This window comes from Dermacentor variabilis, chromosome 5 (genome assembly GCF_050947875.1).
Source record: "Dermacentor variabilis isolate Ectoservices chromosome 5, ASM5094787v1, whole genome shotgun sequence".
In the NCBI taxonomy this organism is placed as follows: Eukaryota; Metazoa; Arthropoda; class Arachnida; order Ixodida; family Ixodidae; genus Dermacentor; species Dermacentor variabilis.
In genome coordinates, this window is record NC_134572.1 from 75,966,622 (window position 1) to 75,979,748 (window position 13,127).

The window sequence follows — 13,127 nt, forward strand, 5'->3', positions numbered from 1 at the left end:
ACTGGGAAGAACATTCACCTTGATCACAGATGTTTGCATAACTTAACATGTGTAACTTCAAGAAGGCTTCAGTGAATGTCACTCAGTGATTAATGTTAGGAATCATGTGCCTTAAGTTGTCGTTGACCGAATCCTCGAATGAAGAATGGCACTTTCCTATGGGCCATTTACACATGACAAATATTCAAGTATGAAAGTACAAAAAACAAGAGACGGAACGAAGAGAAAATGTTAATCAAGGCCAGAGACACTTCAGCATCGCCTTTGCCTGCAGTCGTCCCGCTGTAAATTGTTGGAGGTAGTTTTACGTGAAGTTTATAAGGAGTACGCTGGGAGTTGCCTTTACTGGGAGTTTGGATGCATCCTCTCAACATGCGGAGGCGACATGTAAACGGCGCGATAGGCCTGATCGCCTGTTTGCAGTTTTTATATTCGACTTACACATCACTGGGTAAGTGGCAGCAATGTGACTGCCGAACCTGCCGTAACTAATTGTTGTGAAATAAGTGACTACCGAGCAGAAGCAAGAATGTTAACAAAAGCTTAGGTTTGCGACTACTGTTCACGTTCAGTCTACTACGCATATTCTCTGTTCAATAACAAAGCATGTACTGGAGTACTTTCGAAAGCGGTCGTTCAGGTACGTACTGCGAGGACAACCTCTCTGCGCAGCTTTCAATACACGCAAGGAGCACATGCAAGCACAAACCACCTAAGCGTTGACAGCTACCATTGTGATTGACCCAACAGAGCCTCCACGCTGCTTTGAATACACGCAAGGAGCGCAGGCAAGCACAAAGCACCTAACCATTGCCAGCCACCATGGGGATTGACCCAACAGAGCAGCCCTGTTCGTAAATGTTTTCATTGCCATAACAATATGTAAATTCCAGCCGACTAGTCACCATCGCCGTCATGTTCCGTATGTATCTATGTAAATTTATGCTTTATCCATGCTTATCCATGCCGTATATGCAATATAGATGGTTTACTATTCCACAGCCGAAGTTGCTTAAACCAGGTCTTATATCCTTTACTAATTATTCTTCAGTATCTTTGATAACTGCAGCGCGCAATCAAAAGTGCTACATAATTTTATGAACAGCACATGCCTTTTATCTTAATTTTCTCAGATTAATAAAAACTGCAAAACAATACGAGTGCTTAGAATCTGAAAAGGCTGTAATTTCACTGGCGCCGCTTTTTACGGGCAGCGCAGTGGCGTTTGTGCGATGCCATCGCAGACGCTACACGACGTGCTAAAGCTTTTTAGGGTGCCAGAAAATGTGGTGCACCCACGTATGTCGCATACGCGCATAGCCCCTGTTGCGTATAGTTGGAACACCATCGCAAGTGCTTCAGCCCAAAGCTAGTCTTTGCTATCGCTGTCAGTGCTTCGGCGTTTCGCCGAAGCTGCCATATTTTTTTTACCCTCAGAGCCCTCAGAGATAAAAAATACCATGAGCCATTCAAATAAAAGTAACTGTGCCCTAACGACCCGCTTCCTTTGCACAGGAGCCCCAGTACCCACCGTCGTGGTCCCTCGAATCCTGGAAGAACGGAGTAATAGCGGAGAACTGGTTGTGGCCATCCATGCTGGTTGGACTTTGGTTCTGAGGAAAGTGTCTGTGCTGCGGGAACATCTAGAAGTCACGACGCTTGAGGAACATGAGAAAAGAGTTCATTACGTAAGAAGTTCCTCTCAGTTGTGCAGTATGCAACGCGAACCGTGTGAGTATACTGGAAAGTCATCTAAATACAATTATATGTTTAGAAAGGTCGAAGGTCGCAGATGGTCGCTGAAGAAGAAAAGAAGCTGTTTATGTGGTACTGAGAGACGGTCAGATTCTTTGACCTGTAGTGGTTGATGAGTAGCCACTAAAGGCGATGGATTGTTTTGTTGTCGGAGCCACCAGCGAAATATGGAGCCGCCAAAAACTAGTTCTTTCGAAATTGAAAGTTGTCAACAGTGAAGACACATTTGTGCTGACGTCTTGACTATCACTGCAATACAGATTATTGTGATTACGACGATGACGAATATAAATGTGCAGTTGCATCTTACACTGCTTTATATCTTAAAGAGTCCCCGTAGCTGTTTCTGTCGTATGCATAGACACAGAAGGTGCCGCTCGAGGAATGCTTTATCACAAGAATTGCGTCTGAGTGCGCTATAATAACGCACGTACGTTGGTAAAACATTACCCTCCCCTTAAGCCATGGCGTTCTTCCTCAACTTTTACACCATGTAGCCATCACTGTGTCCTGCCTCCTTCAAGTCGTGACGCAAGTGTTGTGTACTTCCGGTTTGTTGTAACCGCGTGTATTCCCGCGTCAATTTTCTATGCAGTTTTTATCGTTAAGACTGGTCTAGTTGGAGCGAAACTTGAGAGGTCAAACTGTGCCGGCGGTCAGAGATTCGGCGGCACTAGTCACAATGTCCGCTGGCATTTTTTTTTTGTTTATTTAAATTTTGGGGTTTTACGTGCCAAAACCACTTTCTGATTATTATTTTTTTGGTAATGCTTTGGTAACCTGTACAAGTTCAAGAATACACCAAATAAGTGTTTTCAGTGAAGAAGCTGAGATTAGCATATCTGTTGTTGTTGTTTTTTTTTTACTTTTCTGCGCCAGTTAGGAACGGGGGATGTAGCAAGGAGGAATCAATGCTGTTGCATTATAGCTCTAACCCGGCGTCGGGAAGCTCGGTGTCAGCGCAGCGTCGCTTCGGAAACCTAAAAAAAAAAAAAACATCGAAACATCGCTTGATTACTAGCGTTGCAGATGTGTCCAGGTTTAAATTAACTCTCTTATTTGCAAGCAATCTCACAGGCCATCTCGCTATAAATAGACTTACTTTTGTAAGCTTTGTAACTTTCCTAACGGGACCCTCAAACGGTTTTGACGATTGTGTACAAGCGTGCTCAGTCGGTAGGGCAGGTTCTTCTGGTACATTAAGCAATAGATTTAAGCGCTCCGAGTAAAAGATGCAATTTATAAGGTTTTAAAAACGTACATCGCTACCGATTGCAGCGCCGCCGCTCCCCTGCGTTTTCAGCCGTTCCTTCCCATGCTACATAGTGAGGGTGAGTGATGTCACACGCGCTGAGCGATCGGTTACGTCATCGGGAATGCTTAAAACATGCCGCTGCGTTAAGCTTACTTTTTAGAGTGTACTTTTATTATTTGTTTTATTTCAATCTACCCGCAAAAGCCATCTTAGGAGGGTACAACATAGGGGGAAATACATATAAATATGCACACATGAACATATGTGGGCATAATATTATGTATACTCTCGAAGTACACAAAGTCTAGAAGTCGAGACGCTTCTTCAAATCAATGACCCCACATCCACGTGGGAAGGCGGATCGTCTGCTACAGCTCCGACAATGGCAGTCGATGGGACACGGAGGGTCTTCTCACATGAAAATAGGAGCAGCGACGCCTTCTTTGGCGGCAGGAACACAATGGCAACCCGCAGCGCTGCCGTACGCTTGTCTTGCACCGCCAGGTGGGTGCATGGAGTAAACTACAGCCACTACAGGCTGTAGAAGACGGGAGCAATCCGTGTCGATGTCAACACCAACCTGCTTGGTATACACAACAATCACTTGCAGTTTTCAAAAGAAAGGAACTTTTAGCGGTAATCGCGCGTTTCGCATTTGTCAGAGAGCCAGGTTTTGTAAACGATTTGTCCAGAATGGTAGCAGAAAAAATACGCTAATAAGCCGCTAACAGCTACATTGAAGGTTGTACAGCAATGCGAAGTGGGCGCACGCGGTGGCTCTTTTCGATTCGATAAGCATTACCAAAAAAATAATAATCAGAACATGGTTTTGGCACGTATAACCCGAAAATTAATTCGCCCCTCCGGATTGATGTCATTGCCTAATCAAAGTTTAAAATGAAATTTACTTTCTATTTTGTAAGACTCGTAAACCTATCGAGAAGTACACCACTAATAACATATGCAGTGAAGTCGCGTGGGTGTTTGGGACAGTAGTCCTCTGCTATTATCAGTTCGTAATTAGGCCCCATCCTATTTTTCTTCAGATGAATGGATCACGTCTGGAACAGCACCTTTACCATGACCCTCAAGCCCGCGCTGCTGTCATACTTACGCGCACTGGAGGACTTCGACTCGTGCGTATTTTGCCTGTCTTTTCGTCCGCATTGTGTGCAATCTGTAAATGGTATACATGGAGATTCGTTCATTCATTCACAAAACTTTATTAGAGTCCTGAAGCCCGGTCTTTTCAGACCGAGGCGGGCCGCGTCCACGTCGGCACCGCCAGGTCGAGCCTCATGGCGCAAAGGATGACCCTCTGGACAGCCCCTAGTTGATCTTTTTATGAAGAGCTTGATACCATCAGAGATGAGTCAGAACACAAAACCTATGGTCAAGGCTACCGATCCGTTCGACAGCAAAAAAAGAAAAAGAAACTGTTCAAGAGAAAAAGCAAGTACACGCACACACACAGGCAAAGTTGTGCGCGCACGTGTGTGTGGTCGTGTGCAAGGAACTCGAGAGAAAATAAAATGCTTGAGAGAGTCCGTAGAATGTCATAGTAATGCAAAAAATGTTATTGCCACGAAGACGGCATTTGTTGAGTAACATGGAATTGCATGCAATATGCAAACAAGTAATTGTGATTTCCGTTCTTTGAAGGTCGGCATTCTGAGTCCTACCGAACGAATACGACCATCAGCTGCCGCTCGTTATGGCACAAGGGTTAAACATGACATTTTCCCTATAGCGCAGACAGACTCTGACGCTGAAAATTCATCAGACGTATTTCGAGAAGGTAAGTTTTCGTGCTAAAGGTTATAAGTATATATATATATATATATATATATATATATATATATATATTGCTCTGTGTTGCTGCCGAATAGATGTGTAGGGATTGAATTACACCGTTTTTAAATGCAGGTTGGCCGCTTACCTAGCGTGATTTAAAGACTCACATTAGACAGCTCGTCGAAATGGAAGTTCCAATTGTCGCTGTGTTATGGCAATTCACTGATAATTCGACTTCCAAAGCACGCAAACTATTGTGTCGCTTATCGTTCTGGATCCCTGTCAAGCTCACAGTCATGCCTTCTATATCAGATAAAGCTGTGATTAAATTTTCATTCACTTGCAGTAATTTCGTACACTTCTGCGCAGCATTGCAGGTGCTAGTTTCCGATGCCGTTTTTTTCATCGAAGTCTGTCCCAACGAAGTGCGTCAACATGGTGGAATCTAATGGAATGCTTCTGTTTCTTTGGATTACTTTGTCCCGGAACTAGGCATCGAGATAGTAATACTCGATAAGATGCACTTAATTGTATACGGTTTGCTTCACTTCGAGAGAGCTCCGGTGAAATTACCGGCAATCTTCAGTGTTAGCCTCTTATTGCCACGTGCTTCTTGCTTTGACGAACGCTTCCAGAGGTTGGCCTTCATCAAGCCAGTTATTTCATAGTTTAGTTAAAGATTATATTCTTTGGTTCCCGATTGCTGAAAAAGGGCTTTCTCAAACCTTGAGGGAAATTTTTAAATAAATAGGATGTTATCATTCCTGTTGATTCCCATTTTTGCGCAACTTTTCATTCGTAAAAACAAGTAGAGTGCGCCATCTTAAGGTTATATTCTATGGTTCCCGATTGCTTAAGAGAGTTTTGTCAAATATTGAGGGCGACGTTTATAAGAATGTGATGTTACCATTTCTGTTGCTTCCAGTTTTTCTGTATTTTTTCTTTTGTAAAATGAAGTAGCGTGAGCCATTTCAAAAGGGAAACGTCGACAAAATATCATACAATAAAATAATATACGCGCTTAAGATTTAAGCGAGAAAGAGCAATTGAGGGCCTAGAATTTTTGCTTGGAATTAGCCGGCGAAAACTGAGCATTAGAGCAGTGGTATACGCAACCTTTATTTTCGACGTGTTTCTTTCTTTTCGTTTTGTGAAGACATGGGTGTCATTTGTGTACTCTGAGTTTCTCGCGCTGATGTACCACACAGATATGTCAGTCGGTAACATGAGGGAAAAGTGGCTTTCGAAGCGACTTACATTTTATGTATAAAGTGTAGATAAAGGGTACATTTTTATGGTAATCACGTGCCTGTCCCGATGGAATATACACCCGTGCACATTGCCTGCATCAAGCAGCAGTGCAGCGTTCGATAGGTGTCCCAAATTGAATACTTCTGGCACAGCATCACAGCATCGATGTCATGTCCATGTCATCGCATTCACGATGTCACATGCAAACCGTCAATATTTGAGCGATGGGAACACTGACAGCGTGGCAGAGTAGATGCGAGGGAGAACACTATCGCCCTCGTTACCCGGCGACGAACCATCCGACGCATGTGTACCAATAGATTTACCCTATATGATAAACACACACACACACACACACACACACACACACACACACACATATATATATATATATATATATATATATATATATATATATATATATATATATATATATATATATATATATATATATATGAATGTATGTATGTATATATATCACCACCGCTCCGCAAACTATGAGGGGAGATTTTCTATCAGGGACGAGAGCAAGGTTAGTGACCCCTAGCGAGTTTTACCGGTGGCGGCGTCCGCTTTGGTCAGAGAGAATGACGTCAGCACCTGTAGAGGTTAATCGGCGAGCGCGGGTGCCTTTGGCCCGAGGCACAAAAATATATCTGGCTTGCAAAGAACGCTATGCGCTTAAATAATTGCAAGTGTACAAAAATGGCCGCAGCGGAATATCGGTGACGTTCAAACAACTCTCGTTCTGTATTAAACTGCGAAGAGACGTTTATCTGAGAACTCACTAACAACATGTCTGATGGACACTCCTCGGCATCAGCGTTATGTTTGGTAACGAAAATATTGACGGTCTTTCTTCATCACAGATGTTGATGGCCACCCAGATTCTGCCCTGTCTGAGCCTTTTATCCAGACGGCAAGGAAAGTTCCCGAGGCAAGATCTGGAGGGTCAATTTGTAAGTTGAGTACAGTTAGCAAAACAATCAGCTCTCGTTTAACCATCGAATTATATTGGCGTGTACGACTATATGAACGTACAAAAAAAGACGCGATTAAACGGCAGTAGAGGAGTAACTTTTGCACCGTCGTATCAATAAAGAGAAATGGGAATTCATAGCTATAAACGACAACCCGAATACAGAGCAGGGCACCTTCTTCTAGAAACCGCGATTCACAGCAAGAAGTTGCGTCTAAGCACTTGTGCGGCTTGCACATGTGGACTAGTAGTTTAAAGCCAAGCCTGATATAAATAACTTTGCTATCTTGCAATATATAGTGCAAAAAGTTGACCGAGACTCTGCGCATTTCCTAAAGCAGCTCTGCGGCCAGCTAGAGTGCCTTGCCTACATTCTTTCTTTTTGTTATGCCATATCATATAAAGCATCCCCATTCCCCTGTGCATCGTTGTCTTTGGGGCTAAAGTGACACGAAGCGTGCCATTTTTGTCGGTTATGCTATCTGCGAAGAAACAAAGCGAGGCAGATGAGCGGGTACCGACCAACCGACTGTCAAGGCAAACAGGCAGGCAGAGCCTCCGCCAGCCTCATTTTTCTTTCCTATAACCTATGTATATGAATATATCCGCTGCGGATTTTAAATACGAATGTTTTCAGGGTGCCTGTTTGTTACTTGGCTACTTGAGTATGTCAGGGAAGCATGCTGTATTAAAAATAACTCCAATTGCGTTATTGCCTTGTGAAGATGAACAGTGCTACGATGTAAGCTGGAAAGAAAATATCTAAAGATCTAGCGTCATTTAATTTTGAACTCGAAATCTTTATTTACAGACCCTGTGAATGCCACTTGTGAGACCCGCATTGCCGTAGACTCAACTTATTTTGACTTATTTGGTAGGGATCCACGGAAACTTACCCAATACGTGGCCGTACTCGTAGCCTTTGTGAGTCAAGACTTTCCCACTTTCTTACAGTTACGGATTCAGACAGAAAATTCTGCACTACTCAAGAACTCCATCTTTATATATATAGATAGTGCAGCATGCGGCAGAGTGTAGAAATAGAGAGCAAATAATAGAAAAGTAAGATGCAACAATAACTGTGTATTACGAACGTAATATGCCTTTATGTTTAAAGTTGTGTGTATTTCGGCGAACACAGCATTTAAATGTCTTCAAGTCATAAGATGAAGGCACCCTTTGCCGCACACTGTTCTGCCACAGTGTGTTGCTATTGGGAGACAATAGATATAAAAGAATATAATTTATTACTATACTACTAACGATAACTGACATAAAGTATTTTACATTTTTCGCTGCCAATACGGCGTCCCTCATAATTGTATCGTGGCATTGACGGGTAAAACTCCAGAATTTACCTAATCTTGTAAATTTTCCTTGCGACAAAATCACGCAGCACGAGTGTACATAGTGTGACACAATCTTACTCTCAGATCCATCCTGTCGGGTGAAATTTTACGTTAACTAGCGGCCATGCATGACGCTAGGGACAATTGGACGTCTTTCAACATTGACGCAACGGCTTGACGTTATTAACATACATTTGTTCATTTCATGCGAACCTCAAGTTCCAGACTTTTCAAGAAAATATATTACATTTTCAGCTGAGTGTAACAGGAATTGTCATTTTTTCGGTAAGTGGTCAATATTACAACGTATCATCCACGTTACGAAAGCCTGACATGGTGCTGAACTTTAAATGCCCGTGTGCGCTTCACTTATCCTAGTTATAAAACATTCCTTTTGTCCTATTAAACATTTACAGGCACTGAAGCCGGAAAACGGCTCCCAAATGCAATGATTTAAGTATATTACTGTCCTACTAACCTCTGCGCTAACGCACGTCGAGAACCGCACCATATTTAGGTTATCTCCCCAAAGTTATGGTTATTTCTACATACGAAGCTATGGAAGGTCCTCGTTATATACACAGGCAAAGAAGCGGGAAATTAACGAGATAAAGACCTATGCTTATTCTCGGAGTGCTATCGAAAAGACTAGGAAAATATTATTTACTTCAGAATGCATCAATTTTTCCTAAAACAGTCAATTTTGTCGCACTGGCACTCCTTATGATAAAAAAGTGTCACTAAACGGAGCGCGATAAACAAAACAAAATAATGGTCAATCTCTTTGTTCTCGGCATTTATGCAGATTAGTGGAACGTTCTCCGTTTATTAGGCCATTAAATTTTCCTTAATCAACTTCATCATTCAATAGGGAAATTAGTGTGGCCCTAAGTCACAAAGACGTATCTCACCGCAAGCCGACGGTGTAGCGCGTCACTATGCATTTTCTGACGTGGAACTTCCACAATTTCGCGTGCCTCACTGCGCCTTCCTAAGCCTTCTGCTGTCGATTTTCGTTAAGGGCTCCGTGTCGCAGAAAATTCCTTGTCGGTTTCGACGCTGGCGTCTGCGGCCGTGAAAATCATCCCTTACCACGCATCCCTTACCACGCAGGCCCTCTCAATTCAAAATTCGTCCAAAAATTAGTAAAATACGAATTACACCCAACCTACAAACATGATAGCTAGTGTCCGATTGTAAGTAGATAATAAGAGAAAACTTAATTATGTTACGCGGAAACTCGGCCCGCTCGGTTCGTTGCAGCGCCATAAAAAATAGAAAGAAAGAAAAGAACCAGAAAGCTCGCCTTCGTACACAGCGATCACCGCCAGCGTTTCGAGGAAAACATTACGGTTACACTAGCTGCAGGTGCCGGGAAGCACGCGAACCAGTCAGCGATCTTTCAATGCGATCGCGTTCCACGACCAAATGAAGGGAAGCGAAAACAACGAAGTCGACGTCTCACCGATGCGGTCTTGTTTATGTCGCGTGAGATGGTGGCCCCTGGATGGGCTTTCACGTTTCAGGCCGTGATTGAGAACTACAGCATTTCATCGCGTTAGAATTAGGCGTCGCGATAAGTAGCCTGTATTCTCAGTAGATTACTTACGGGTAAACGATCACTTGTGCAGGAGCTGAAGTGCGGGAGATTAGCGCGAGTAGACCTGGACTGTATATACATACGTGTCAAACTTATGTTTGTATGCACGCCTCATCACCTTTCTTCTCTTGAATAACAGCAAACACTGTCTTCGCCCTTGTGACATCGCTGCGTCAACGTCTCATGTCTGAAATGCGTATTTGAATTTCGGCATAACCTGAGCATGGTGTATAGTGCATCAAACAGTTCCACAATGATGTTGCGACTTGTGCTGTGCAACTACATAAACTACACCACAGAACATTACACTTTGCATAGAGTAAAAATAAAGACATTTGTGCGCATCCCGTTTACTTGTGTAGCATTTAGATAGGCGCTTCAAGAAAGCACCATTTACAGAGCCCAGGAAGTTTGTGGGATATCTGCATATATATATATATATATATATATATATATATATATATATATATATATATATATATATATATATATATATATATCCTTTTTTGATTGCGTGCAGAGAGACCAATGCAAATAGAACCAAAATAAAGAAAATTATGGTGAGAACTGGACGAGCAGAGGTAATAACACCATAACTTCGCATTCTAATTATGTAGCTTATTTTTTAAAAAATAATTGGCATTCCGCCCGTCACGGCTTTCGGTCCATGCCTATTTTCATCATTCTTTAGCAAGCGCTCTACTATTATCAGATCGTAAAACCAATAAATGGCGCAGCCGCAGTCTCATCCTGCGCATGTTCAACTCCAAATTTCATTTCTGCATTGTTTGAACAAGTATATTTCATTTTTATCGCAGCAGCCCGCGAGAGAACCATTCATCAAGAAATTGGCCGACGAACCGTCCGTAATGCTTAGTGAAACGCTGTCCGAACTCGACTCATATGTAAAAAGCGAGAGCATGTTTCAGGAGGACGACATCGTCGTGTTATTTACGGGGTAAGATATTGACTGCAAATATCTGGCAGCGAAAATGCTGAAAGAGCGATAAGTAAGCCACCCTAGAGTGGCATTGTTGAGGACCCGTAAAAAAATTTGCTGGAATAATAATAATAATAATAATAATAATAATAATAATAATAATAATAATAATAATAATAATAATAATCAGCCTGGCTACGCCCACTGCAGGGCAAAGGCCTCTCCCATACTTCTCCAACTGCCCAGGTCGTGTACTAATTGTGGCCATGTTGTTCCTGCAAACTTCTTAATCTCATCCCCCCCCCTAACTTTCTGCCGCCCCTTGCTACGCTTCCCTTCTCTAGGAATCCAGTCCGTAAGCCTTCATGACCATCGGTTATCTTCCCTCCTCATTACATGCCCTGCCCATGCCCATTTCTCCTTCTTGATTTCAGCTAAGATGTCATTCACCCGTTTTTGTTCCCTCACCCAATCTGCTCTTTTCTTATCCCTTAACGTTACACCTATCATTCTTCTTTCCATAGCTCGTTGCGTCGTCCTAAATTTAAGTAGAACCCTTTTCGTAAGCCTCCAGGTTTCTGCCCCATGTGTTAGTACTGGTAATACACAGCTGTTATACACTTTCCTTTTGAGGTATAGTGGCAACCTGCTGTTCATGATTTGAGAATGCCTGCCAAACGCACCCCAGCCCATTCTTATTCTTCTGGTTATTTCAGTCTCATGATCCGGATCCGTGGTCACTACCTGCCCTAAGTAGATGTATTCCCTTACCACTTCCAGTGCCTCGCTACCTATCGTAAACTGCTTTTCTGTTCCGAGACTGTTAAACATTACTTTAGTTTTCTGCAGATTAATTTTCAGACCCACCCTTCTGCTTTGCCTCTCCAGGTCAGTGAGCATACATTGCAATTGGTCTCCTGAGTTACTAAGCAAGGCAATATCATCAGCGAATCGCAAGTTACTAAGGTATTCTCCATTAACTCTTATCCCCAATTCTTCCCAATTCAGGTCTCGGAATACCTCCTGTAAACACGCTGTCAGTAGCATTGGAGAGATTGTATCTCCCTGCCTGACACCTTTCTTTATTGGGATTTTGTTGCTTTCTTTATGGAGGACTACGGTGGCTGTGGAGCAGCTATAGATAACTTTCAGTATTTTTACATACGGCTCGTCTACACCCTGACTCTGCAATGCCTACATGACTGCTGAGGTTTCGACTTTCTCGTAATCAATGAAAGCTATATATAAGGGTGGTTTATATTCCGCACATTTCTCTATCACCTAAATGATAGTGTGAATATGATCTATTGTTCAGTAGACTTTACGGAATCCTGCCTGGTCCTTTGGTTGACAGAAGTCTAAGGTGTTCCTGATTCTATCTGCGATTACATTAGTAAATAATTTGTAGGTAACGGACAGTAAGCTGATGGGTCTATAATTTTTCAAGTCTTTGGCGTACCCTTTCTTATGAATTAAGATTATATTAGCGTTCTTCCAAGATTCCGGTACGCTCGAGGTCATGAGGCATATCGTGTACAGGGTGGCCAGTTTTTCTAGAACAATCTGCCGACCATCCTTCAACAAATATGCTGTTACCTGATCCTCCCCAGCTGCCTTCCCCCTTTGCATAGCTCCCAAAGCTTTCTTTACTTCTTGCGGCGTTACGTGTGGGATTTCAAATTCATCTAGACTATTCTATCTTCCATTATCGTTGTGGGTGCCACTGGTACTGTATAAATCTACATAGAACTCCTCAGCCACTTCAACTATCTTATCCATAGTAGTAATGATATTGCCGGCTTCGTGTCTTAGCGCATGCATCTGATTCTTGCCTATTCCTAGTTTCTTCTTCACTGCTTTTAGGCTTCCTCCGTTCCTGAGAGCCTGTTCAATTCTATCCATATTATAGTTCCTTATGTCCGCTATCTTACGCTTGTTGATTAACTTAGAAAGTTCTGCCAGTTCTATTCTAGCTGTAGGGTTAGAGGCTTTCATACATTGGCGTTTCTTGATCAGATCTTTCGTCTCCTGCGATAACTTACTGGTTTCCTGTCTAACGGAGTTACCACCGACTTCTATTGCACACTCCTTAATGATGCCAAAAGATTGTAGTTTATTGCTTCAAAGCTAAGCTCATCTTCCTGAGTTAAAGCCGAATACCTGTTCTGTAGCTTGATCTGGAATTCCTCTATTTTCCCTCTTAC

General features: G+C 42.6%; 1 protein-coding gene across 1 annotated transcript; it reads left to right on the plus strand.

The window, feature by feature from the left end:
- The first annotated feature begins 294 nt into the window (after positions 1-294).
- On the plus strand, positions 295-8,835 carry LOC142583575 (uncharacterized). The gene is made up of 6 exons (XM_075694063.1): positions 295-451; positions 1,516-1,688; positions 4,057-4,146; positions 4,673-4,808; positions 6,925-6,992; positions 8,800-8,835. The coding sequence occupies exons 1-6, from the start codon at positions 358-360 to the stop codon at positions 8,833-8,835; spliced, it is 597 nt and encodes a 198-aa protein (XP_075550178.1). The 5' UTR covers positions 295-357.
- The last annotated feature ends 4,292 nt before the right edge of the window (positions 8,836-13,127 follow it).